Source organism: Corvus moneduloides, chromosome 10, assembly GCF_009650955.1.
Source record: "Corvus moneduloides isolate bCorMon1 chromosome 10, bCorMon1.pri, whole genome shotgun sequence".
Lineage (NCBI taxonomy): Eukaryota > Metazoa > Chordata > Aves > Passeriformes > Corvidae > Corvus > Corvus moneduloides.
In genome coordinates this window covers 11,867,567-11,892,794 of record NC_045485.1, presented here as the reverse complement: position 1 = coordinate 11,892,794, position 25,228 = coordinate 11,867,567, and the positions used below count along the sequence as shown (strand labels likewise).

Here is a 25,228-nt window from a genome sequence, read left to right as displayed (position 1 = left end):
GGACAAAGATGATTTAGTGAGACATCCTTAAGCTGTCCTGATAGTACTGTCAGTATAGTTAGAGAACTCAGACAGTGTAGAAAAACAATTTTCTAGGTAAATGATCTATTAAAGTGATTTCATTTTTGTTTCCATTTCAGAAATCAAATCAGAGATGAGTCTGACCTAGTCAAGGAGGCTTGTGCTGCTATAGTTGGGAAGTTATCTTGTTGTCTTTCTGGTCCATTCCATGTACGATCTTCCTTAGCAGACTCTGCTATTAAGGATGTTACTCATGATATTTTGTGTAGCAGCCTTACTGTGACTTCTGCTCATGGAAAAACCTCTTCTGTGCAAGCCTGTGTTTTCAAGCCATTTCTCCTTCTCCTTGAAAGCAAAGCACCCAGTTCAGTAAAGCTAGGTATGTGGCTTTACCTTTAGTAACATTTTATGCTTACATCTGAGGTACTAAGTCGCTATTCCTGTACCTTTCTCCATTCCTTTTATTCTGTATTGGGTTTTAATAGTTCTATTGGTGCTCGAAGTTTTGTATTTCAGTTGATATCACTGCTGATATTTAATGTTGTTAGTGATATTCTTTTTAAACTACCCTGGCTTAAATTTGATTTATAGCTATATCTAAAACTATAATACTTGATAAAATCTGAATTTTAAATAGCTTCTCTGATTTCACAATATTTATTCTTTTGGTGAAAAAATATAGTGTGCTTTATTGCTTGTTTGCGTCAGTGTTTTGTGCACTTAGGTAGATTTCGAAAAATAATTAAAAATATGTTTTCTTTTCCTCTTCCAACCATGCCACCCAGCATTTATAGAAAATATACCTCATCTTTGCAAACACCTGGATTTTAATACTGATGAGTCCAGTGTGAAGACTCTCGTTGGGTCTTTATTAAATCTAATGGAAGATCCAGACAAAGATGTACGAGTGGCTTTCAGTGACTGCATAAAGAACATAATAGAATCCTTAGACTCTGAAGAAGGATTCATAAAAGAGGTGAATTCACGTTTATTTTTGAGTTTTATTCCTAACTTATTATGGTTTTTGTTTTACTAGTGTCAAACACTAAAAATATTTTTTTGTTTTCCTGTGTACCAGCTGTTTGTTTCAAGGATGAAAGAAGCCTACACAAATGCCAAAATATCAAGAAATAATGAGCTTAAAGATACCTTGATTCTCACAACAGGAGATATTGGAAGGTATTTTTGAGAGTATCTTGAAAATTGCTGAGTCAGTTTGTGATACAAAGTAACCTTTACTTCAAGTGTAAGATTAAATTACTTTTTTTGAAGTCAGCTTTTGCCCCAAGTCCATTGCAACTGTACAGAGCTGTTGATTCCTATGGAACATTCCTCATTTTCTTCTGCCCTGTCATAGGAGGTACAGATAAGCCATGCAAATACAACCATGACTCATTTTGCACGATGGCAATAGCATGCTCTTTAATTATTTCATTAATGCAACAATTCAGTTTTCCTTTTTAATTCTTTTTCTTCTGCTTACTTTGTAAGGGCATCCAAAGGAGATTTGGTACCATTTGCCCTCTTGCATTTGTTGCACTGTTTGTTGTCCAAGTCAGCTTCAGTGGCCGGAGCAGCTTACACAGAAATCCGGGCCCTGGCAGCAGCCAAGGCCATAAAACTGCAGGCTTTTTTCAGTCAGTACAAGAAGCCTATCTGTCAGGTAAAAAGAGTTGCTGGTTTAGAAAGTGCATGTATTTGGGTTCTTTGTGTGTATATTGAAAATGGAATTAAAGGTCAAAATTGCAGTATTGCTCAAGGTGAAATAGGATGAGAAAGAAAGTATTTTAGGAAAAATATCCTACAAACATTCAGGAAGGAATGAGAAATCTTTGACTTTGTCATGATCTCCCCTCAATAGTGTTGCTTCTCTATTTTATTCCCTAGATGCTAGAATTTCTACCCTAGATGCTTCATTCAGAAATAGAAGATCTCTCATTATGTAGTACAGTTGCTGCAAGACACTATGTTTTAAGATTGGAATTGAAGTCAGCATTTCACAGGCATAATTATGCTGTGATTGATTGAGGGGTTTTGTTATGGCCACTACCTAAAGACAAAAAGTTCTGTTTAAAAGAAAATTGTCAAAAGCAGACTTTCCTAATTCTGAATATATTTTTAGTAATGAAATATTTGAATCCAGGGTGGCAAAACTGAATGTAATTATTAAGTGGATGATAAGCCAGTTCTGTTGCAAAGTAATAATGATAGATCCATGTGCAATAAATAAGAGATAAAAACAGATGCATAGAAAGACCAGTGAAACTCTTGTGTTTAATTTTAGGGAGTGAACAATGGCAAAATAATACTAAATACCTATTTCTCCATGCTTAGTTTCTAGTGGAATCCCTGCACTCCAGCCAGATGGTGGTGTTGAGTGCTCCATGCCAAGGCAATGAGCTGCAGAAAGAAACAGCTGCTCACCAGAGAGAAATGGCTCTGGACATGTTATCTGAGATTGCCAGTGTATTTGATTTTCCAGATCTAAATCGCTTTCTCTCAGTAAGTTGGTCAGTCCTTTTGCTATTCTGTGTTTGTGCTTGTGAATTTCAGTTTTAATCCACACTTTCTCTTGGGAATGCTACAACTGAGAGCTGAAATGCAGAGGAGCAGTTTTATCAAGAAGTTAGAGGGATGGCTACAGTGCCAATTCAAGTATGACAGATAAGGAGCTAAAGTTTAGAATACTCATTAAGTATGTCTGTATTAATGATTTAGTGCACTTGGAGGCATCCTTTGTAAGGCGTGATTTTTGCATGGTGTCAGCTTTCTTATTTCAAAAGAAGAAAGCTGCCATTCTGTGGATACAGCTCTGGTTAGATATCTGGTTAGATAACTCTTTCACTGGAAGCCTAAGTAGCTTGAGAATCGTACTTGTGTTTTGTTTGTTGGTAGATGGGAGATGCACAAATGTTAAGTCAGCAGTGCTTTAGCTGAGTCATAGGCTGGGCGAGTGGTGTTGTGTGTGGGAATGTTGGCTTTTTGGTTTGTTTTGGGGTGTTTTTAAGATTTCCTTTTGTGGAGAATCTGGATGGACACAAAAAATGATAGCTCATTTTTTGTTAATGTTTCTTAGTATTGTTTCTTAGATGAAGCAGCTCCTAAAGTAATTAGTTTTATCTTTATTTTTACTAGGTATTTTCATCTTATTAAAGTTTTTCTTTATTCATACCTGTGGTCATACTTATGACCAGACACATGTGTTGTGGTACTGGCACAAGCAGAACTAAGCCTAACCCTGGGGTTTTGGAGGGTTTGTTGGTTTGTTTGTCTTTTCCATTAAGTGTTGTTCTTAATTTACCAGCGGACCCTGCAAGTTTTGCTTCCTGACCTTGCAGCCAAGGCCAGTCCTGCAGCCTCCACACTTATCAGAACCATAGCAAAGCAATTGAATGTGAACCGAAGAGAGATTTTAATCAATAACTTCAAATATATCTTCTCTCATTTGGTCTGTTCCTGCACTAAGGATGAGCTTGAGCGGGCACTTCATTACCTCAAGGTAAATTGGTATTTGCTCTATTACACCTGCAAATTAGGAGCAACAGTTGATGCATAATGAGCTTTCTGCTTTAAGTTAAGATATTGCAAAGCATAGGCTGGGAAATTGTATATGCAGAAGTTTTGTTCTTATTATTTATAATCAGTTCTGTTGGCTCTGAGGAATGTTTCTAAGATATTTTATGAACTTAGCAAATTCTAAAAACTTTGTCTGACACTGAGCTGATCAGAAGCTTTTTCTTTGATTCCTATAACAAATCAACCGGAGCCCAGTGCCTCCTGTCTCTCAGTGCTCTAATTACATTGTGATTAAATAAAGACTTTGTGTTTGACTGTAGAATGAGACCGAGATAGAGCTGGGCAGCTTGCTGAGACAGGACTACCAGGGTCTGCATAATGAATTATTGCTGCGGATTGGAGAGCACTATCAGCAAGTCTTCAATGGTTTGTCCATATTGGCTTCATTTGCCTCTCATGATGATCCCTATCAGGGACCTAGGGAAATAACCTCACCAGAACAAATGGTAAGGACATCAAAATATTCATATTCAGTTTTTTCAATAATTTCTTTTTGGCCATTGTGAGAGTGAAGGCAATTTGCAATTCTCTGAACATCACTTATTTCAGGCAAAAAGTGGAAGAAAGGCTGGCATTTCCTATTAAGTGTTCCTGTAATAGGGAGATCCATACCAAATACGCATGAAACCAAATCAAAACAAAAAGTGCCCAAACAAAGCAACAGCGCACACACAAATCCTAAGATCCTACAAAACAGCGTAACCACAGCCTAACAGAGATGTCTATCATTAACACTGATGTTTCTTAAGTAGCAGTGTATATATTTGGGATTCTTCTCTTATTTATTTCAGAATTAGCATTTCATACCTGCTTTTTAATTTCTTAGGCTTTGGAATGTGTAAATTGTAAGATCGTTTGGGTTTTTAGCTTTTGTTTTTCCTCTCCACAGGCTGATTATCTGCAACCTAAATTGCTTGGTATCTTGGCTTTTTTTAACATGCAGTTACTGAGTTCCAGTGTTGGCATTGAGGATAAAAAAATGGTGTGTAAACTTAATTCTGAATATTAAAAGAAAAATAAGCAAGGACTGTTTTAATATTCCAGACTTACTTGTGTGATCATGCAACTGTCATGGAAGTCTCAAAGATACTAAGGTTCCAAAATGGTTCTTTAAAACTGATGGTCTCACTGTGGGTAGGACTTCTGTGTAAGCTCAAAAGTTTTTGATATGTTTCTTTAATGGTCAGGTAGTGTATTACATATTTCAGTCAAACGTGGTATATGCAACAAGTCAGTCAACCAGGAATTATAGGGGGGAAATCCAAGTGTATGATTTTTAATGTGTGAAACAAACAACAGTGGGAGAATGAGGGAATATGGGAGAAAACTGGAATTACTGCATGGGGTTATATAAGGACACCAAAGGGTAAAGGTAAAGAAAAAAAGATGGAAATCCAAGAGAAACTGGATTTCATTAGTTTTGGTTCTCACAGAACAGCTCGTTTCAGCTTTGCAGTAGAGAGCATTTAGAGAAATTAGAGCTCACAGCTTGAGACAAACTGAAAATTCTGCTGAGGCAGTGCTTCTAACCACAAGACTGGCCTTTCAGCCACCTCACAGAGAGAGTGTAGATGATTTCTGCAGGAAGTTTTCAGTGCTAGAATGTATATAACCTTTACATTGATAGACTGCATTTTCTCTGGTGTTTTTTTGCTTTTCGTGTTAAAATGTTCTCATTTTCGTAGCCTCATTTCTTCATGCTTTCTGAATTTCTTAATTTGTATAGCATTTCTTTTGCTTCACCTGCTATTGTTTCTATCTTTTCTTCTGGTTTTTTATTCTTGGTGAGTTTCCCCTTGCATGACCTTTTCTCAAGCTCAGGTTTATTCCTGTGTAACAGATCTCTCATGCTGGACATTTTACTACCTTGTTTGGTGTAGTGTTACTGTGACTGAAATATCTCCTGCATCTTAGTATTTCTCTTCTGTCTTTCATTGACAGCTGAGCTATTACGTGTTCCCTGATGCTTGCCAGTCACTTCTGTGAGCAGTTGTATATCAACTCCATTGGGGTTTTCTTGGTTTGGTTTTTCTTTTAAATGCAAGTTTTTTTATTTCCTCTATATTTCCTAAGCCTTCTCTTTTCAGCTTGGGATATATAGTTTATCATGTCTTATAACAATCATCTATAATCATTAACTCCTTTGGTGTCCACAGTTCTTCCCTCATCTGTCAACAGCCTAAATAATGTGGGGTTTTGTTACAATCTTGCCATTAGAGATTCCCTTTCACTCTCTGTTTTCTAAACCCAGATTATTTATTAAAACATCAAACTGATTTTGATGTCTTAGAGTATGATTTCTTAAGCAAGGGTAGGCTGATTTTAATAGAAAATGTGACCTATACATGTTCTCCTGAGTATCTAATACACTAAAATGACTTTCATCTATGTCTAGGCTTTAAATAGCCTGAGGTCTTTAATGACGCTCATGGGTCCCAAACACGTCAGTTCGGTCAGAGTGAAGATGATGACCACGCTGAGAACAGCTCTGAGATACAAGGATGACTTCCCAGAACTGTGTTGCAGGTGAACTGATGGTGTACCCAAACAGTGGCATCCCTGCTATTTCTGTCCTTTAATATATTTTGCTTTGTTCTGGACAGTAATCTAAACCACAGTGCTGAAATAGCTTAAAATGCTTCTCACGACTCACCTGAAATGTTTTCTGCAGAGAATAATCATTGATTACTCTTGTTTTGTTGTCTTTTCTTGTTTAGAGCCTGGGATTGTTTTGTTCGAAGTCTGGACCATTCCTATCTTGGCTCCTTGCTTAGCCATGTGATAGTAGTGTTATTGCCCCTCATACATATCCAACCCAAGGAAACCACAGCAATATTCCACTTCCTCATAGTGGAGAACAGGTACTGTACAAAATAATTTCAGTTATATGGATTAAATCCTGCAACAGGAATGGGGATAACCCTAAATTCAAGTCATCCAGCAATGAGATGAGAAAACTTGTTTTTCTGCTAAATCGTTGTTATTGTATAAAATTCCCCCTTCTCTAAATTGTGTTGAGATCTTGAAATGTGACAAGTGATAGCCCCATCTGAAAAGGTGTTTTTATATTGTCCTTATAAAAAGATATTATGCTGTGGCCAAGTTGAAACCCATTCAGACACTTAACCCTGCCAGGTTTTCTTGAGTGGTTTTTTTTCCTGCTGGTCTGGAAAATGACTTCCCTCTACAGAATAATGATGATTGTTAACAGTTGCTCTAAGATAGAGAGAAGTGTACACAATTGGAAATGGGAGGAAATGAGTTCTTTGTTTTCTTTAATAATTAGAGGTATAATTATGAAGTACACAGATTATTATGTTGAGTAAGATTTCACGCATTCCCTTCAAATGGTCACACCAACTGAAAACAAAATCAAAGTTTAATACAAAATACTTTTAATTCTCATGACTTAACCTTTTTGAGGATAAGGTTGAGCCATAATTCTTTTTCATCTTATATTTTGTGGCTTGAAAGTATGTTTGGGGTTTTTCTAGGAATGTTGATACTTAATGTCTTGATTACTTCTGTTGCATTTTCATTTTTCTTGCATTGTATCATAACAACAGTTTTCAAAATAAAAGGTAGCAGTAGGAATAATAAGGCTCTTGTAGAAGGCCATAGTAGCAGTATTGAAAGAGATTTCTTCATTGCTTTCTTTTGATGTGTTTTTAAGGTTTTTCTGATTCAACTAATGTTTGCCATATTCTTTGCAATATTTTTTTGATAACTATTAGGGATGCAGTACGAGACTTTCTACATGAAATATATTTTCTGCCTGACCTTCCTGAACTAAAAGAAGTTCAGGTTGTCCTTCAGGAATATAGAAAGGTACAGCTTCTTTTATTTATTTGGTTGGCTTTAATGCATCAAATGAATTTGATGCATTCCTCCACGGAATTCCACGTGAATTCCTCCACGGCTGAGGAAAACATGTAAAGTTTATTGTTAAGTGGAAATAGTATTTATCTGTCTCCACCACAAAACAGGTTTGCAGGAGTAGTTTAAGCAGGTTCTGATTCTTGTTTAGGAATGAAATATACTCATGTTCAACATTCTTGTTTCTGTAGCATCTCCTGAACGCTGGCTTTTCATCTCTTTTGTGACAGATTATAAGATGAGAAGTCAGCAGTTTTAGCTATGGCAATAATTATGTTACAAGAGAAGCTGCTTTCCATTTGATCCCTTTTCCATGTTCACTTTACAGGGAGCAAAGTTTTTCTCTTCTTAAGAGTACCCTATGGTCTATTTCATTTGTTCGCCCTCAGAATGATTAGGTAACAGATGGGAAGTAAAAATTATTTTGTAGGAATGAGGCAACAAAAGTAGAAATTAATTTGGTTTTAGATAGACTAAAAACAAAGCATTTTCTTCTGATTTTATAATTTTTATTTATGCCATCATTATGTTTACCTAAAAGTGAAATATAGCACCTTTTTGAGGAAAACATTTTAAAAAATAGGTCAGAAGACAATGGTATGTGGATATAGGTGAGAATGTAGGCAAAAAGATAGTTGTTTCCATGTGTTCTTACCTGTGTTCTTTGACATGCTGTTCAGTCATATTCCTGTTACATTTAACTTGAATTTCTTATGTCATGTTCAGGAATCCTCCAAAAGCACAGACTTGCAGACAGCCCTGCAGCTGTCTATGAGAGCTATTCAGCATGAGAATGTGGATGTTCGTATTCATGCACTTACCAGCTTGAAAGAAACATTGTATAGAAACCAGGTATAGAAAACCACCTTCAGTAGAACTAAAAATAAATTGAATTAGCATCTGGACCAAAAGTCTAAAACTCCTTATTGTTGCAGGGCATTCACTTGAACTGGGTTATTCTCCTCAGTTTATTAAGCTGTTTCTTCATAAAATGGGGAAAATGGATTCTTTTTCATGACACCTCATGTAGGTGGACTTTCAAATCCATCAAATCTTTGTGATGCTGATTCAGCAAGGCTAGTGTACTATTTTTTTTTCCAACTCTGAGGAAAGATGTATCTAAGAACTCCATTTTAACAATCTGTTTTGTGGGCTAATTGTCTGTTTAGGACATGTATGGCTTTTACATCAGGAATCTAACTCATAAAAGCAAATGCGTGCATGTGTGTGTAATATCTGAAAGAATTAAGATGTGTTTGACCACCTCACACTTCTTTTTTTTTTCCTCTTCCTTCTTTGTCTTCCACCGTCAAAAATTTGAATCCATTGATCATATTCAAATAAATTTTATAGCCATGTACATGCTGAAGACGCTGCTTTACCATTTGTGTTGTTGTTACCCCAGAGGGTGTATGTGACCCATTAGAAAAAGTAATAAATCTGTGCCTGTAACCTTAGTAGTTACAAGATTGTGGAACACTCTTTAGCCAGAAATTCAAAAAAAAATTCTAGCTAAAAGAACAAACGATCATTGTGCATATTCCTGGCCAACCAGTTATTCTTGCAGCTCAGGTCAGCAAAATCCTGCCATGTCTTGCTTAGTTAGAAGTTTAGCAAAATAATTGAGGCAAATCAAACTTAATTAGTTCCACAGCTTGTGGAACTATTTGCTCAATGTTGGCTGTGGTTTCAGTTTTCATTAAGCGTAACAACGACAAACATCTTGCTTTTTTTCTGTATTTGGACTAAATGTGAAACTAAGGAATAAAAGCTGAGCCAAAACAAAAAAGAAAGGACATCCAGTTAAAATGATGGGCATTGATCAAAGGACTTGAAACCCTAGGCTTTGTAGGACTTGAGAGTGAAGAAATGTCCAAGAAATGGCAAATAATAAGAATACAAATTGTCGGGAACAAATGGCAGCAAACCCAGAAGGTATGACAACAGCTGCATGAGAGAAATTGGGAGGAAGTATTGGAACACAAAAGAAAAGGGATAATTAAGTGAAAAAGATAATGTAGAAGAGAGGTTCTTGGTAAGACAAAGAAAGAAAATTAAGTTAGTAGAGAGGTGTATGATAATGAAATACAATATTGGCCATGACAGCATTATTAACTGAGGCCCAAATCCCTCATTCATTTGTTTAGTCCTTCCTAGGGGGAGAAGCAGATTAGTGCAATTGGACTATAGTTACAACCTGAAGTCATGGCTAAATGAAATTGGAAGTGAGTCACAGACTGAAAATTTCTGAGCTTGTTTACCATAAACATGGTTGTAGAAAACCTCAACTTTGTTGTTGTTATTCAACTTCCTAGGAAAAATTGATCAAGTATGTCACAGACAGTGAAACCGTGGAACCAGTCATCTCCCAGCTGGTAACAGTGCTTCTCATTGGCTGCCAGGATGCAAATTCCCAAGCTCGACTGCTCTGTGGAGAATGTTTAGGTGAACTGGGAGCCATAGATCCTGGCAGGCTCGATTTTTCAACAAGTGAAACTCAAGGAAAACACTTTACATTTGTGGTAAGAAGCATTGCAGTAGTGTTTTGTTTAGCATTAGGTGTCTTCTAAAAGTCCTTGGGTGGAGGGAGCCTCTTATCTCTAGACCCTTTGAAAATCAGTACTTGCTGTCTCACCTAAAACAGTTTAAAGTTAAGCTTCCAAATGATTATTTAAAGATCCAGCTATTACTCTGTTTTAATAAAACTGGCATTCTGTTTGTGGTTGAGGCTGGAGTGGAGGATCCAAGTTTTGCCTATGGATTATTAATGGAACTGACCAGAGCATTCCTTGCTTATGCTGATAATGTTCGTGCTCAGGATTCTGCAGCATATGCAATTCAGGTAAGATGCATGGCTAGCTCCTGCTTTTATTTCACAGATTATTTTCTGTAACACTGAACTTAAAATTGTGCAATATAAGCGTTCATTTTGAAGTACATGTTTTAAGTATTTGAAACTTCATCCTGTACAGCTTTAAATGACAAGGTACTCTTAAAATTCTGGGGAGTTGTCAAATATAGGTTTGTTTGCTTTTGTGTCGCAATATTTTAGGAGACATTTGATGTTTTAGAGGTAGCTAGCAGTCCATACATAGGGATTCAAGGAGTAATCCTGAGAGTGACTTAGAATTAGTTCAGGTTCCACAAGCAGAAATGAGAAGCAGTGAGTATTCATTCCTAAGGTAGTTTCTGCTTGCACTTTTAAGAAGCAATTGAGAGGGAGCCTACCCTTATTTTCAAACTCTTAAGTCTTTTGTGCTGGCTTGATTTAGTGGATGGGGGGTTTTGGTGTCTTTTTTTTGTTCTTGCTGTTATTGATGTTTAATAACTTTGTGAAAAATTCAGGACAGGTCTTTAATCTAGGAGAAAATAGGTGGCCCTATGTAGTCAGTAGGATAAGAATTTTATTAGCATATGCACAAGGTTGTGCACTTCCTGCACAAGGAGGAATTAGACTAAATTATAGTCCTGGTTTATTGGCAGAGATGAAGACTATGATACAATGTGGTCCAAACACCAACTGGAGAATCTGGGGAATCAGCAGTTGAAATCAAAACTGCCTAGTGTAGTAACAGGGGATTAACAATGTTGGATCACAGTTTTGCAGTTACAATTTCTGAATTAAGCATTCCATAACTGCTCTCTCATTACTTATCGTGGAATCATTCAGGTGCAAAAAGACTTCTAAGATCATATACATGGGGTTTTGTACTGTGGTATGAAAATTGTCATGGCTAACTTGGTGATGTTGTAAACCATGCCTTTTCAGGAGTTACTGTCCATCTATGACTGTAGAGAGACAAACACTGACTGCCCTGGCTCTAGGCTTTGGAGGAGGTTTCCTGAGCATGTGCAGGAGATCTTGGAACCTCACTTAAACACACGGTATATGACAGCTTAAGCAATGTCTTTTCATAACATATCTAAATGCTTTTCTCTCCAGGCCAGTATTAACTTCATATGGTTTTGTATTGTCACTCTTCTGGGAAGAGTGATATGCATATATACAAAATTCAAAGAAGGTCTTTCTACAAAAAGCTGAATTAGCACTTACTTGGAAGTAATTCTCTCTAAATCAAACAAGCAAAACTTGGAGCTCATACTTTGCCCAGGTCTGCCTGTTTGTCCCTAAAGCACTGGCTTATATGATGTTTTGAAGCTTTTGTTTGTTTTCTTTCCCCTGTACTCAAGTCTATTAACATTCCATTACTGCTACCTTCTATCAAGTAGGAGGAGCTCAGTGAGTTTTAATTTGACTTCTTCTTCACATTATTTTTATCATTACTTCAACCAAATGAAACTTCAAATTATGTTTGTGTCTTAATTTGAAATATTCAGTTTCCTTTCTATTTCCTCATGAAGACAGTCATGCTCACCTGTGATAAGCTTTACTTTTTTTAGAAAACATACTTTCTGGCCTTTCCAACTGCATTTCTTAAAACTGATACAAATAGCACGTTAAAATATACTTACAAGCAACCTAACAAATTATGAGAATTTTTATTTCATATTTCATTTTAATAAGCTCTAGAATAAAATATATTGATTACCAAAAGTAGGTTTTTAAATTCTATTTCTAAAGATTCAAAGATGGAACTTAATACTGTTCCAGTGAGGGAATTTAATAACTAACAATGTGCTCTTGTTTATTATATTAAACAAAAAGTTAGTTTTATTAAATGGATATTTTAAAATTACAGGTACAAGAGTTATCAGAAGGCTGTAAATTGGTCTAAGGTGAAGAAGCCAATTTACTTAAGTAAATTAGGTGATAATTTTGCAGAATGGTCAGCAACTTGGGCAGGTTATCTTATAACAAAGGTAAGAGAATAAATCTTTCTTTAATGCTCCTTGCAACACAGTTCTTGAACCTTATTTCAGTTTCTGCAGGTCAGGGATAGATGGGAGAATATGGCTGTTGGCTGCAGGCCTCTTAAAGGACCTCCCTGCTTCTTCAGCAGGATACTGCACTCTCCCTTCTCCAGCACTGGTTCTTGGCTAGGCTTCACAAGCAGTGTTGAAGCTAAAAGCCAAGGAAACTTGCCTTTGTCCAGAGACTCTTGTGAAACTGAGTGCACTGACAAATGCTTGTGAAAAGTATCTGAAATGCTTCTGGATTTACCTTTTCAGTTTCGGAAAGATTTCCCTGTAGCTCCATAATCCCAGCAAATAAAAAGTACTTATATCTTCTTTTTCTTTTCCCTTTCCAATATCTTAAGTGACCGACCAAAAATGTCACTTCCAAATCAACCAGTGTAAGAAGCGAATTAAATTGCAGTAGCTCAGTAACTACACTGTCCTCTTTCAGACAGAGAAGCGTTTAATGTCTTAATAATTTCCTACTTTCTACAGGCTTTTAAGGGCAGAAGAGAGGCTGAGTGTAGTGGTAGACTCAGCCTTAAGGTTGTTTTTCTATGGCCAGTGCAAGTTCACAATGGTGTAAAAAACATGGAAAAGTGGAAATGTAAGCAGTGCTTACCTGTCTTTTGTGCTATCAGCAGTTGCTACATGTAATAGCAGCTACCATCTGGCATCCCTGTTGCAGATTTAAGTCTGATGAACCTTCTGTAGGAGACAAGTATCTTAAAATTACTGGGTGGACTAGAATTTGTGTTCGTCAACAAAAGGAAATCTATTAAGTGTTCAGGCATTTGCACTTTTGTAATGATGCTTTTCCTGGAAATAATATTTTTCTATAGGTACGACATGATCTTGCCAGAAAAGTTTTTGATTGCTGCAGTATTATGATGAAAAATGACTATAAAGTGACAATTTATCTCCTTCCACACATCCTTGTCTATGTTTTGTTGGGATGCAGTCAAGAGGATCAACAAGAGGTGAGATGTATAAGATGGTAATGTTTTTCACAGGAATGGTCAGGAGCTGTTCTTCCTAAGAGCTGCCCAGCTCTGCAGTATTATATAGACCTACATGAATAAATTGTTTAGGTGTTAAACTCCTTTTTGTGTATTAATAATATAAATTTTCTGACAGGATTTTGAATATACTCATACAAGTTTGTGTTGGAACTGCTTTTCTGTGGGTTTCCATCGATTTGTTCAGTTGGGTCTAGGATGAGATATTACGTAGTTAATAATGACTGCAGTAACATCAAGAGCTGGAGTGGTACAAAGAGGAAGTGTGCAACAAAAACAACCAATAAATTGAATTCATATAATTCCAAGAATTCAAGCTTACATTTTTTTCTTCTCTTTTGCATACAATTACAGTTTCAGTGGATAAACTATTTAGCTACCAGATTCATGTGGAGCAGGATTCCTAGATGTGTTGTAGCAAAGCAGGAGCGGGAGAGAAGTCGTCTTGCTTTCCTTCAGTTTGCTTGAGCTGTCAGTGCATGTGCCCATGTGCTGCCATTTTTACTGGGTGCAGCACATGTATGTACAGAGACATGCAAGTTTGCAAGGACTCTTTTGTAAGCATGTCCTGGATGAAACAAAGGAAGTAGAAGATAGTGAAAAGTATAACCTGCATTCCATTAATTTGAAATTTCACAGCTAAAACACCTGTGTTTAAACACTGTGGGTGTGTAGAGGCGTGTGATGATTTTTCTTCTGTGAACAAGTACATCCACAATAAGCATCTGTTCTGTATGTTAACTCATATTTTATGGACTAAAACAAACAGATATTTTGTCATGTTATTTACCTAAACATAAGCAAAAAAATTCATCTGTGATCTAATAACCAGTAGATAACTTTGTTCATACAAAATCTTGAAGTATTGTGTTTGTAGAAGAGGTGCAGTAGCATTTATTGTATCTTGAAACCTAAAGGCTTCCTCCCTGTATGGAACCCCTTGACGACAGCTGCCACTTGGTTTGCCATTTCTTCCTTTTGAGATTATGGGACAACAAGATCATGAAAATAAGCCCCAAATTATTAAAATATACATTTAAAGTATCTAAAATATTCATTTAAAGTATCTGGTATTTTAGTTTGACTTTTGTGTTAATTGCTGTTTCCTACTGTTTTGCTGCTGGTGTGACACTTGTGTCTTTTACCTTTGCGTAGGTTTACATGGAGATCATGGCTGTTCTGAAACACGATGACCAGTCCAGCAGGAGACTTGAAGACAGCACATCTGATCTGAGTCAGCTGAGCACACAGACAGTGTTCTCCATGCTTGATCATCTCACTCAGTGGGCTAGACATAAGTTTCAAATACTCATTGCTGAGAAAAATGCTGGCAAGTGTAGCAAAGACAGAAGTGATCTAAAAAGTGAGTGATGCTTATTTTATTTAAAATGGCATTAACATTATTCAAAGAAGTATTTTATTTATGTTTGCAGCTTTACATTATGACCATTTACAAATGCTGTATTAGTATAATATGTAATCTGTTTTATGGTTTCTTAATATCATACTGTGATTTCCACCCCAAATGCCTTGTTCTGAATGGCTGTTGCAAGAAATACAGATTTAAAATTTGAACAATGAAGTGTTAATTTCTTAATAGTTCTCTAAAAATTCAGTTTAACTGAATATTATGTGTAATATTATATATAATATATAATATTCTGTGCTGTATTGCAAGATGTACGAAGTTCACCAGAATTGCTTTAAATAAATTGTTGTTGACAGAAGAGAAAACCATGTTCTTAAATTAGTACAGTTATCTTACTAAACTGTTGCATGAGTTAATTGAATTTTGATGCATAAATTATTCTCATAAATGAAACCTCAATTGACAGACTTTTTAATATGTCTTTTTTCAATAGCATCAAGTGAGGACTATGGAGAATATCAAAATGTGACACGTTTTCTAGACCTTATTCCTCAGGATACACTGGCTGTGGCCTCCTTTCGCTCCAAGGCTTACACAAGGGCTGTGATGCACTTTGAATCATTTATCACAGAGAAGAAACAAAATATTCAGGAACATCTTGGATTTCTTCAGGTTCTGAAGTTCTTTTTGGTTTTTGTTTTTATTTTAAAATGAAAATGTATATGATGAATAAAGCTTGGTCAAATTCTTCATTGTGGTGGGAAGAAGAAAAGATGGATACAAGCATTTAGTCATCTGTGTTTCAGCATATTTAGTACTTTCTCTTGCTTGGCATGCTTTTTATATGAAAAGGAATGAGTAGCTTTCTAGTGTATAGTAAAATCCCGAAAATAATTAAATGTCAGTTTGTTGATAACATTTATTGCTTTGAAGTTGGCTCTGTGCCTTTTGTCAGAAAATACAGCCAACTATAATAACAACAAAAAAAAAAAGCCAAAGCACATTTGAAGAAATTCCAAGTGGCTTATTCTAAAGTAGAAAAAGAGCCAATGCTAAAGGTGTTTCAAATTATATAAATTAGTTTCGAGAAGTAATTTAACCTCTGGGATAATCCTGTTTGTGGTTCCCAATGGTTTATATACCTCAGTGACATTTCAAATTTAAAAAAACTTAGTATGTTTCTTTTTCACCTAAAGTAATCTTCATCTTTATGCTATCAGGTAATAGGAGGATATTTACTTTGCTCTGCATACAGATGGTTTCAGGTAGCTTCATGTAGTACTCTATAGTATGAGAACGTAAGTATTACTGTATTCCAGGCAAAAGTAGGGCTCAACTTTGGAAGGAGCCCAGCAAAACTGACATCTTCCATGAAAGTTTATTGCTACCAAGTCCTACAGGGTAGTGTGTGCTCCATGTTCAAGAAGTTGTGTGATTTTGCACATTATCTATAAAACAAATTCTTGGTTTTAATGGCCATGTCCAACTCTGTTTGAATAAAGAAGTTGTATGCTGCTATGCACGAGCCAGATGGAGTGGCTGGGGTGAGCGCCATTCGGAAGGCAGAGCCATCTCTCAAAGAACAAATCCTTGAACACGAAAGTATTGGCTTGTTAAGAGATGCAACAGCCTGCTATGATAGGGCTATCCAACTGGAACCTGATCAGGTAAATAGAAAACTTTTTTTTTTCTTTAAATAAATATAATTATTATTTTTAATCTTATTAGCTCACAGAAGACTAAGGCGAGGAAACCTCTTTAGAATATTTAAGTAAACTAGGAATCTAAGTGTTGTAGCAGCTGCTAAATCATTATTGCTGTTGGAAGTATCTTATGAAGTGAAACAAATCTCTTACTGGATTTTTTGAAGGTTCATTTAACTTCTGGTGCAATTAGTTATGCCTTTTTGTATTCTAAAAAGCACCCAAATGGGCATATTTCTTCCTTCAGGCTGCGATGAATTTCATTAATGTGTATATGTGGGGTTTTCATTTGTTGTTTTGGTTTTTTCCCTATTTCTAGATTATTCACTATCATGGTGTAGTGAAGTCCATGTTAGGCCTTGGTCAGTTATCTACTGTAATTACTCAGGTCAATGGAGTGCTTGCAAACAGGTACTGTAAACATCTAATACACATTTTATTTGAATAATATGAAGCTCTGGTATAAATCTCTGTCTCAGTAACTACTTCTGCTCATTATCAAACATTTCAGGCTTATTAAACATAATTGAATTAGCAGTGTGAAGCTAGAAAAATTTGAGTGTTTTATCTATAAATTATTTATTTCAAGAAGTCTAGAAATTTTTGTAGTTTTTGTCTGCACTCTGAGCAGTGTTGGTATGTGCTTTAATTTCTTAGATAGAATTTTTTCATTGTTTCCCATGTTACTGATTCCATTGGTATTCTGTAGTCTAATAGGTAAATGGATTAAAAGATGGTAGGTTTTGATGTGTACCACAGAAGTGAAATACACTCTTTGGAGATTGCATTTATGGGATCATGTTGTACAACTCTTTTGTTACCAGTGCACGTCCTTTGATTTTGCTGACTCTCATTAGAAGCAAGCTTATCTTGCCTCTTTTCAAGTAAGACAAGTTTTATATAAAGAACATTTGCTAATATAATGTAGGATTAACATACTGAGAGGAGACAGCACAAAATTTTATTGCCTTTTCTTTCTTTTAATAGGTCTGAATGGATTTCTGAATTGAACACTTACAGAGTGGAAGCAGCCTGGAAACTGTCACAATGGGATTTACTGGAAAATTATTTGGCTTCAGGTAAGTTATTATTATATAAAAAGTATTAATACTTCATTGCATTTCTGAACAATTATATGTTTTAGTTTAATCATCTTGAATCAAGGGGCAGCTGTTGTCGTTTGTCTTGGATTTTACTGGTAGGCAGGTTGGTTCTGTCTGTCTTCTGGGTTTTGTAACTGTATTTGATTGTAACCTGGACGGTCTTTGAGCAGAAGTTTGGAGTGCATGTATATTTTGGGTCTGTTTGGCTGGGTGGATTGTGGAGTTGAATTATACAGTGTAACTTAGATCTGAGATAACGTTATTTTTCCAGTAGTATGTTAAGACGAATTAGCACATTCAGGTTAAGCTGCTTAAGGAAGCAGAGTCTTCTTTTTCTCCCCAAAGATGCAAAGTCCACTACTTGGAGTGTCAGACTGGGACATTTATTATTATCAGCCAAAAAGAAAAATGAAGCAGCTTTTTATGAGACGCTCAAGGTTGTTCGAGCAGAACAGATTGTGCCCCTTTCAGCAGCGAGCTTCGAAAGAGGATCCTATCAGCGAGGATATGAACACATTATCAGGTTTCTCATTTTCATGTCACTATTTTAAAATTCAGAAATCACATAATCAAGTATGCAGCAGCAATAATTTTGCATTTCAACAGTACATGGTACTGGTGTGCATTTTTTGTCACCTATTTTTTTTTTTTCAATTCATCCAACTGAAAACCTTTGATTAATTAGGAATTTATATTTCTCCTCCATGGAAAACTTTCACAATAGTACTATGGGGTATAGTCTTTCAAAATCAGCTAGCAAGCTAATGTAAATGTCAGGTAATAAAAATCAGCAATTTAATTCCATGCTTGAAGTAGTACAAATAGGCCAGTAACTCCATTAATTTAAGAGCATTTCTTTTGGTCCATATGGAGACTGAAAAGCGCTCCCTTTTTTATCAAGAAAGAGCAGTAAGAATTAAACCATATCCCTTTTGGTAGTTCTACTTTTCTACTTAGACTTCTAATTTGGCTGTAGTAGACTAAAACGTGAGTAGCCTTTTTGAATAAAAAGACTTAATACTTCTTCTGCACTTTAAGTGCACCCTTTTGGCAAGATGTTGCCTGAAGCCAGTTGAAGTGTGTGTTTTACTTCTTAATTCTATTTTATGTTGGTAATTTCTCCAGTGTTGTTTGGGAAAAGAAGTTTGAGTATTGAGAAAGAAATGTTTCAAAGTAGTTTCCTTTAGCCATTGATCCAGGCTACTTGGAAGCCTTCCAAGAGTCACTGTTTCTCTGTCAGATGTACCCACTACATTTGTACCCACTGCTCTCTGCCAGTGAGAACTGGGGCATTTACAACCACTCAGCTTTCCATCTTTACAGTGACAGATAATAACAGTAATGGTATTTTTAAATAAATGGAATAACTTCACTTTAAGTAAAAGTACATTGCTTTTAAAATGGGATTTGTTGAAAATACTAGACTTTCTGAAGAATTATTGCTGAAAGTAATGGACAGAAATAGTCTTTCTAAAGATCGACTTCCTGTCCAAGTGATCTACATTGTCTCTGTTCAGCAGCTTGGCAAAGGAATATTAAGGAAATAACTAATCAGTTTACAAATCCTTTATGTTGTGTGCTTGCTTTTGCTGCATTTTTGCTTTTAGAATAAATCTTACTGGATGACATTATTTACAGAGACAGATTTTTAGAAAGTAAATGGCAAAAAACTCTGTAAAATTTGCATGTATCTCAGACAGCAATCAATTTTCAACACTTTTTTTCCTTTATTTTGCTAACAAAGGTTGCATATGCTGTGTGAGTTGGAACACAGTATTGGGCCAATGTTTCAGCAACCAGATGGTGACCACAGTAGAGATTCCCTGAATTGGTGTGCTCGCATTGAAATGACCCAAAACTCTTACAGAGCAAAAGAACCCATTTTAGCACTGAGAAGGGCTTTGCTTAGTCTCAGTAAAAGGTGAGGATGTGACTGTTTCTTGTCTATTTTGTATTCTCAGTAATACTCTGTGTTTCCATATATGTGTAAGAAGAGAGAAGATAAAACTGGAAATTTCTTGTAGACAAAAGTAGTCCTCAAATATTATGTACCTTCAAAATAGAGAGGAAAAGTGGTATCTATAGGAAAGAGAAGCAAGAAACGGGAAGAAGGTGTATTTGTTTCTAGGCCTAAATGGAAACAAGGGTGAAACAAATGTATTAAAATAGTTTTAAATTATTATTATGTAGTATATAGCTTATTAAGAAATTCAACTTGTGTTTCAACACATTGTGATATTTACTTCAGATTTTCTAGCATTTATAATAGAAATGTTTCATTTTCTGCAAAAATGTCTTTGCAGTCAGGATTACAGTGAGCTTGTTGGTCAGTGTTGGCTTCAGAGTGCTAGAGTTGCAAGGAAAGCTGGTCATCACCAGACTGCCTATAATGCTCTGCTGAATGCTGGAGAATCGACGCTCTCAGAACTTTATGTAGAAAGAGCAAAGTGGCTCTGGTCCAAGGTAAGGAAAACAAAAATGGAATTTAATTTCTTTAATGCAAGAAAATAATATTTTTAGTTTTCTTCAAGAAAAAAATGGCACAAAATCAGCATATGTAAAACAAGATATGTCAGTTGGGACTATGAACACATTGCAGCTGATCCTCCAGCTTCTGGTCAGCCCTTTTCTGTATGCACTGACCTTTCTGGCACCTTCGTATAAAACTGGTGCATTACCTGCCTCTTTCAAAACAGCCCAGGCAAATTTAAATTGTGTTAATAGTAGACCTCTCCTTAATTTGTTTCCTTTTAACTAATAACAGTAGGCAGCAAACATGAGGGCAATTATTGTGATACACCTAAAGGCGCAACAGTGCTGAGATAACAAGGAAATACATGAAGCATTTGAAGTCAGTAATATTCAGTTACCACAGCCAGAATGGCCTAGAACACACTTGGAGTCATAGCTTTGCCTTAATAACAACTGTAAGAGGGAGGTTTTGCATTTCTCTTATTTAAAGTATGTAAGATGTTTTCTGTCTTCCCCTTAGGGTGAGGTTCATGAAGCACTAATTGTTCTCCAGAAGGGGGTGGAGTTATGTTTCCCTGAAAATAAAGCACCCTGCAATAGCAAAAATCAGCTCATCCATGGTCGGGCAATGCTGCTAGTGGGCAGATTTATGGAAGAAACTGCTAACTTTGAAAGCAACGCAGTGATGAAAAAGTATAAGGTAATCTGGAATACTACTGTTAACAAGGCAGGAGCTTTGAATAATAATGTATTCCTTAAGTAAGCTGTCATTCTGCTCCTGATGATGTCAAATATAACATAAATGGGATTAAATAGTGCATCAGTGTGTAGGAGGGAAGCAGTTCCTGTAAAGATTTTACTGTCTTAACCAGGTTTAATGTAACACATCAGTACAGTTCTCATCAGTAAAAGCTACAAATACTTCATATAATTGTTTTAAAATAAACAAGTTAAAGAAGCATGGCTTTTTTCTCATGCTTACACAGATTAGAATTCCTCACTAAAATGTGGACTACTCCAAATACACAAAGTTGACTTGGTGATACATTGCACTACTCTTCAGTGTTATTTCTCTCTCTGATAGTGACTTGTAACTGTGCTTTAAATATGCTTCCAGTCTCTGAAGAACTAGGAAAAGGGACAGCTGATATGTTCTTCTTGAACAATACAGCACTGCGTGCTTCATCTTGTGATGCCTGTGAAATACTTTTTGGCATTGATTAATATTGCCTCCTAAAACAGTGGGAGATGTACATGTTTATGTTTCCTTAAAAGCAGCATGTCTCCTATCTAAGTTTTGGCATTTGATACTGTTACTGTTACTGCTGTCTTACTAAATAACATACTTTGTAACAGTCACTTAGAGAGATCTGTAAATGTGTTAAATCAAATGAAGGTTGAAATAATGAAAACAAATGAAATTTCTGTGGATTTTACGGAAACACTAATGCTCAGAACTCTCTGCTAAGTATTGGCACAGGAAAGAAACCAGTGTTACTAGAGAAGGGATGTGCCTCTCACCAACTTACCTCTTTTCTGATACGTCACACAATTTTTTGTTTTTCTTTTAAACATCATGATGTAGAAGGAGAACAGAAACGTGAAAAATGTGGAATCATAGATTCATTTAGGTCAGAAGGATCATCGGGTCCAACTGTTAACATCCTGCTGTTTCACTTTTCAAAAAGCTCTAAGAAACTCAGTACTGAGTTTATTAGGATCAGGAACCTGATTTTAATGAAAGTGTGATCTTTCCTAGTTCAGGAATCCCATATCATTCTGTCTTGAATTGTCTTGCTGTCTCCAAACCCAAAAGGTATTCAAAGCCAAAAGACTTCTAGTTTGTAGAGGCAATTATCTTGAGGCAAAGTTAGAATTTTTGGAGTTACAGGGTTAAGAATTAATACTTTTTTTTGCATGTACTCTGCACAATGTAACTAATACAAGATGCTTGTTTCTTGAGAATAATTTTTTTATTTTTTATTTTTAAGTTAGCATCCTCTCAAAAGTAATTATCTCATTTTGATTTTGTTGCAGGATGTTACAGTTTTCTTGCCAGAATGGGAAGATGGACATTTTTATCTTGCAAAGTACTATGATAAATTAATGCCGATGGTAACTGACAACAAGATGGAAAAACAAGGAGATCTGATTAGATACATAGTTCATCACTTTGGCAGGTTAGAGGGGAACTTTGCTTAGTTTCTATAGAAGGATGATTATTATACTGGGAAAAAACATTTCTGTAGGAATATATTGTCTTTCACCAATTCAGACTGACTCAAATTTTTATGCAGTATTGTAAAACAAAATACTGCGTGCTTCCTTTTTTTTTCATACCTAATTAATTTTTTTCACTAAACAATTGTCTGTCTTCTGTCAGACAGTTAATTGTTTCATCTGTGGTTTTGAGTAGTAAAAACAAACCCTTTGTATATTTTTGGTTGTTGCAGATGCATTAAAATGCTGACATAAATTTCTAAAGTTAGAATGGAATGTTAAATATGAATGTAAAATTTTTCTTACTTCTAATATACATCATTAACATACTTTGATTTAAATGTGTAATCACAGGTCTCTACAGTATGGAAACCAATTCATCTATCAGTCAATGCCAAGAATGCTGTCTTTATGGCTGGACTTTGGAGCAAAAGCATATGAATGTGATAAAGGTAGAACATTTTTTCCCAGTACATAGTTCCCATGTCATTCTTTTGAATAGATGATTGAAAGAACAGTGAAGTATAATTGCAGTTCTTTGTTTAGATTTATTGCCTGAGGCTATATGGAAACAAGAAAGTACTACTATTCTTGTTAAATACGGGATGTTAATATGCAGGAGAGTATTAATTATTTTAATTAAATCCTCCAGATTTTAAAAATAATATAATGAGACAGCATTGTTCCTTGGGTAACTGAAGTCATTAAATACATATAGGGAAAATCCTTGCATGCCCTTGGTCACCATTTTTGAGTCGTCTCATGAGTGATGAGTAGTAGTTTTGTATGCACTTGCTACAGTAAAGTGTTAGGCTTTGGGGCTTTTTTTCAATTTGTTTTGGTTCCACTCGGAATTTTACTGAAATTTTACCCCTCATTTTACTGAAATGAAGGGGAAAAAAAAATCTTGTAGGCAGGGAGCAGGAAGGCATGTGAAACTAACACCGCAGATGCATTTTGGGTGGGAGATCTTGGTACAAATGAAAATTGCAAACATTGCTTGCAGGTCTGGAGTGAAGCAGACAGTTGTGCTCCTTGATCTTGTCCTCATTCTACACACTTAGGTCAACTGTGTTTGGCTGCAGGCACATCAGGTCCTGCTCTCTGAGGTGCTGCTGTGAAACTCATGCTGGGCCCTCAGGTGCAGGAGTGGAGATCGGAGCAGATGTGCTAATTTCATCCAATGGAAAGACTTTCTTCATTTCCTCTCCACTAAAGAACATTGGAATCCTTTTATCAGGCAAATACATGGAGTGTTTTTAGTTTGTTCTATGCCATTGTATCATTTTAGAGAAGTAATTTTAAGAGTGTAAAGAGAGCTTATAATTTCCTGGTATTCTGCTTAGTTAAATAGCATATGTATTCAGTCACTGTATGCTGTGTTAAAAAGAACTTTACAGTAGGAGCTTCTTTGTTGCCTTCAGGTTTTTTTGGCTTATGAAAATTGCTATTATTCTATAGGCTTGGTTTAAATGACTTTCCATTTCCAGTGGGGAAAACCAGGAACATAGTCTTTTCCTTTTATTTTTCAGCTGGTCGTTCAGAACGTGTTCAAATGAAAAATGATCTGGCTAAAATAAACAAGGTGATTACAGAGCACACCAATCACCTGGCACCTTACCAGTTCCTGACAGCCTTTTCTCAGCTCATCTCCCGAATCTGCCATTCTCATGATGAAGTCTTTGCAGTTCTGATGGTGATTGTTGCTAAAGTGTTTTTAGCCTATCCACAGCAAGCAATGTGGATGATGACTGCTGTGTCCAAGGTATTTTGATATGTATAGCTACACCTTTATTAAGTTTACAAAACTGCTTTTCTCAGAAATGTAAATATAACCTATTTTACTCTAAGCTGATAAGAAGGAATTGAGAGTTTAAGTGTTGTGATACAGTGTTGTGGAAGAGGATATCAATGCCATCACTGCAAAATATTTTATTGCAGTCTTAATTCAGATATTACAGTTTAAATGTTCCAAATTGGAATGCTAATGTGCATCCAAACTTGTATGGTATATTAGGAAAGGAAATTTGAATAACAAATAGCTGATGAATTGTGTAGTTATGAGCAACAGATTTTGTTTCATTTACTAATTGTGTTACAGTACTTTCAGTTTTATACTCAACTTAGTAGATAGATGTACTACTAAGTATTTGGCAGTAAGGTTATTCCAAAGCAGACTGGGAAGCATGATGAATGCTCTTTCTTTAGTCTGGTGAAATAACATTCAGGATACATTGACATATTCTCGAATATTGGCCTTTATGTTGTGGGACTCCCAAGAATGGTTTCAGAAGTAATAACCCCCACGCACACCCAGTAACAGTGCCACAATTGAAGCACATCCTTCTCCAGATATTAAATATGATAAGCAATAAGTAGAGGAAAGAATTACTGGGGGGGGGGATTCTTCAACTCATTGTTTAATAAATTTTAACTTTACTTTTTTTTCAGTCCTCTTACCCTATGCGTGTCAATAGATGTAAGGAAATTCTGAACAGAGCTATTCACATGGAGGAATCTTTAGGAAAATTTATTGGAGATGCCACACGCCTTACGGACAAGCTGTTGGAACTCTGCAACAAACCGGTACTTACAAAAATAAATTAATGCATGTCATAGGATTATTCAAGAATGTAATGCAAAAGCTGCTTCTGATTGCTTTCATTAGCCAATTCATAATATTAATTATATTAATATTAATAATAATATATTAATGCTTATACATAGATATTAATTATTATTAATAATTATATTACTTCGTAATATTACTGCAGTTCAGCAGAAACTACACTGTGTTGTAAAAGATTTAAAATAGCTCTCAATCGAGCACATTGTAAAATATTTCAGTACATAATGGCTTGTTTCACAGTGCATGGGCTTTACATTGTTTTGTACTTTCACATATTCATGTCCATTAATTTTCAGAGTTTTACTGTAAAAATAGGGTGAGTGTGCTCTTATGAACAAATTAATTTGATAATAAAGGTAAAACTAAATGAATTCTTTCATTTT

The 25,228-nt window shown here is 35.7% G+C and overlaps 1 protein-coding gene across 3 annotated transcripts in view; it reads left to right on the top strand.

The window, feature by feature from the left end:
• The window catches only part of ATR (ATR serine/threonine kinase), a 39,719-nt gene that overhangs the window by 8,596 nt on the left and 5,895 nt on the right, over window positions 1-25,228 (top strand). For 2 of the 3 annotated variants that reach the window (XM_032119861.1, XM_032119863.1), the window contains 30 exons: window positions 141-400; window positions 807-997; window positions 1,100-1,200; window positions 1,513-1,684; window positions 2,356-2,523; window positions 3,326-3,520; window positions 3,858-4,043; window positions 4,487-4,579; window positions 5,993-6,123; window positions 6,315-6,458; window positions 7,332-7,425; window positions 8,200-8,325; window positions 9,789-9,995; window positions 10,202-10,315; window positions 11,243-11,358; window positions 12,174-12,294; window positions 13,173-13,310; window positions 14,505-14,712; window positions 15,212-15,390; window positions 16,221-16,385; window positions 16,741-16,832; window positions 17,409-17,500; window positions 17,870-18,047; window positions 19,269-19,445; window positions 19,828-19,987; window positions 20,517-20,696; window positions 22,034-22,176; window positions 22,571-22,668; window positions 23,749-23,981; window positions 24,668-24,802. In XM_032119861.1, coding sequence (XP_031975752.1) covers window positions 141-400; window positions 807-997; window positions 1,100-1,200; window positions 1,513-1,684; window positions 2,356-2,523; window positions 3,326-3,520; window positions 3,858-4,043; window positions 4,487-4,579; window positions 5,993-6,123; window positions 6,315-6,458; window positions 7,332-7,425; window positions 8,200-8,325; window positions 9,789-9,995; window positions 10,202-10,315; window positions 11,243-11,358; window positions 12,174-12,294; window positions 13,173-13,310; window positions 14,505-14,712; window positions 15,212-15,390; window positions 16,221-16,385; window positions 16,741-16,832; window positions 17,409-17,500; window positions 17,870-18,047; window positions 19,269-19,445; window positions 19,828-19,987; window positions 20,517-20,696; window positions 22,034-22,176; window positions 22,571-22,668; window positions 23,749-23,981; window positions 24,668-24,802 — 4,597 coding nt within the window. The remainder of the gene's footprint in view (window positions 1-140; window positions 401-806; window positions 998-1,099; window positions 1,201-1,512; window positions 1,685-2,355; window positions 2,524-3,325; window positions 3,521-3,857; window positions 4,044-4,486; window positions 4,580-5,992; window positions 6,124-6,314; window positions 6,459-7,331; window positions 7,426-8,199; window positions 8,326-9,788; window positions 9,996-10,201; window positions 10,316-11,242; window positions 11,359-12,173; window positions 12,295-13,172; window positions 13,311-14,504; window positions 14,713-15,211; window positions 15,391-16,220; window positions 16,386-16,740; window positions 16,833-17,408; window positions 17,501-17,869; window positions 18,048-19,268; window positions 19,446-19,827; window positions 19,988-20,516; window positions 20,697-22,033; window positions 22,177-22,570; window positions 22,669-23,748; window positions 23,982-24,667; window positions 24,803-25,228) is intronic. The other variant, XM_032119862.1, reaches the window with a different exon arrangement.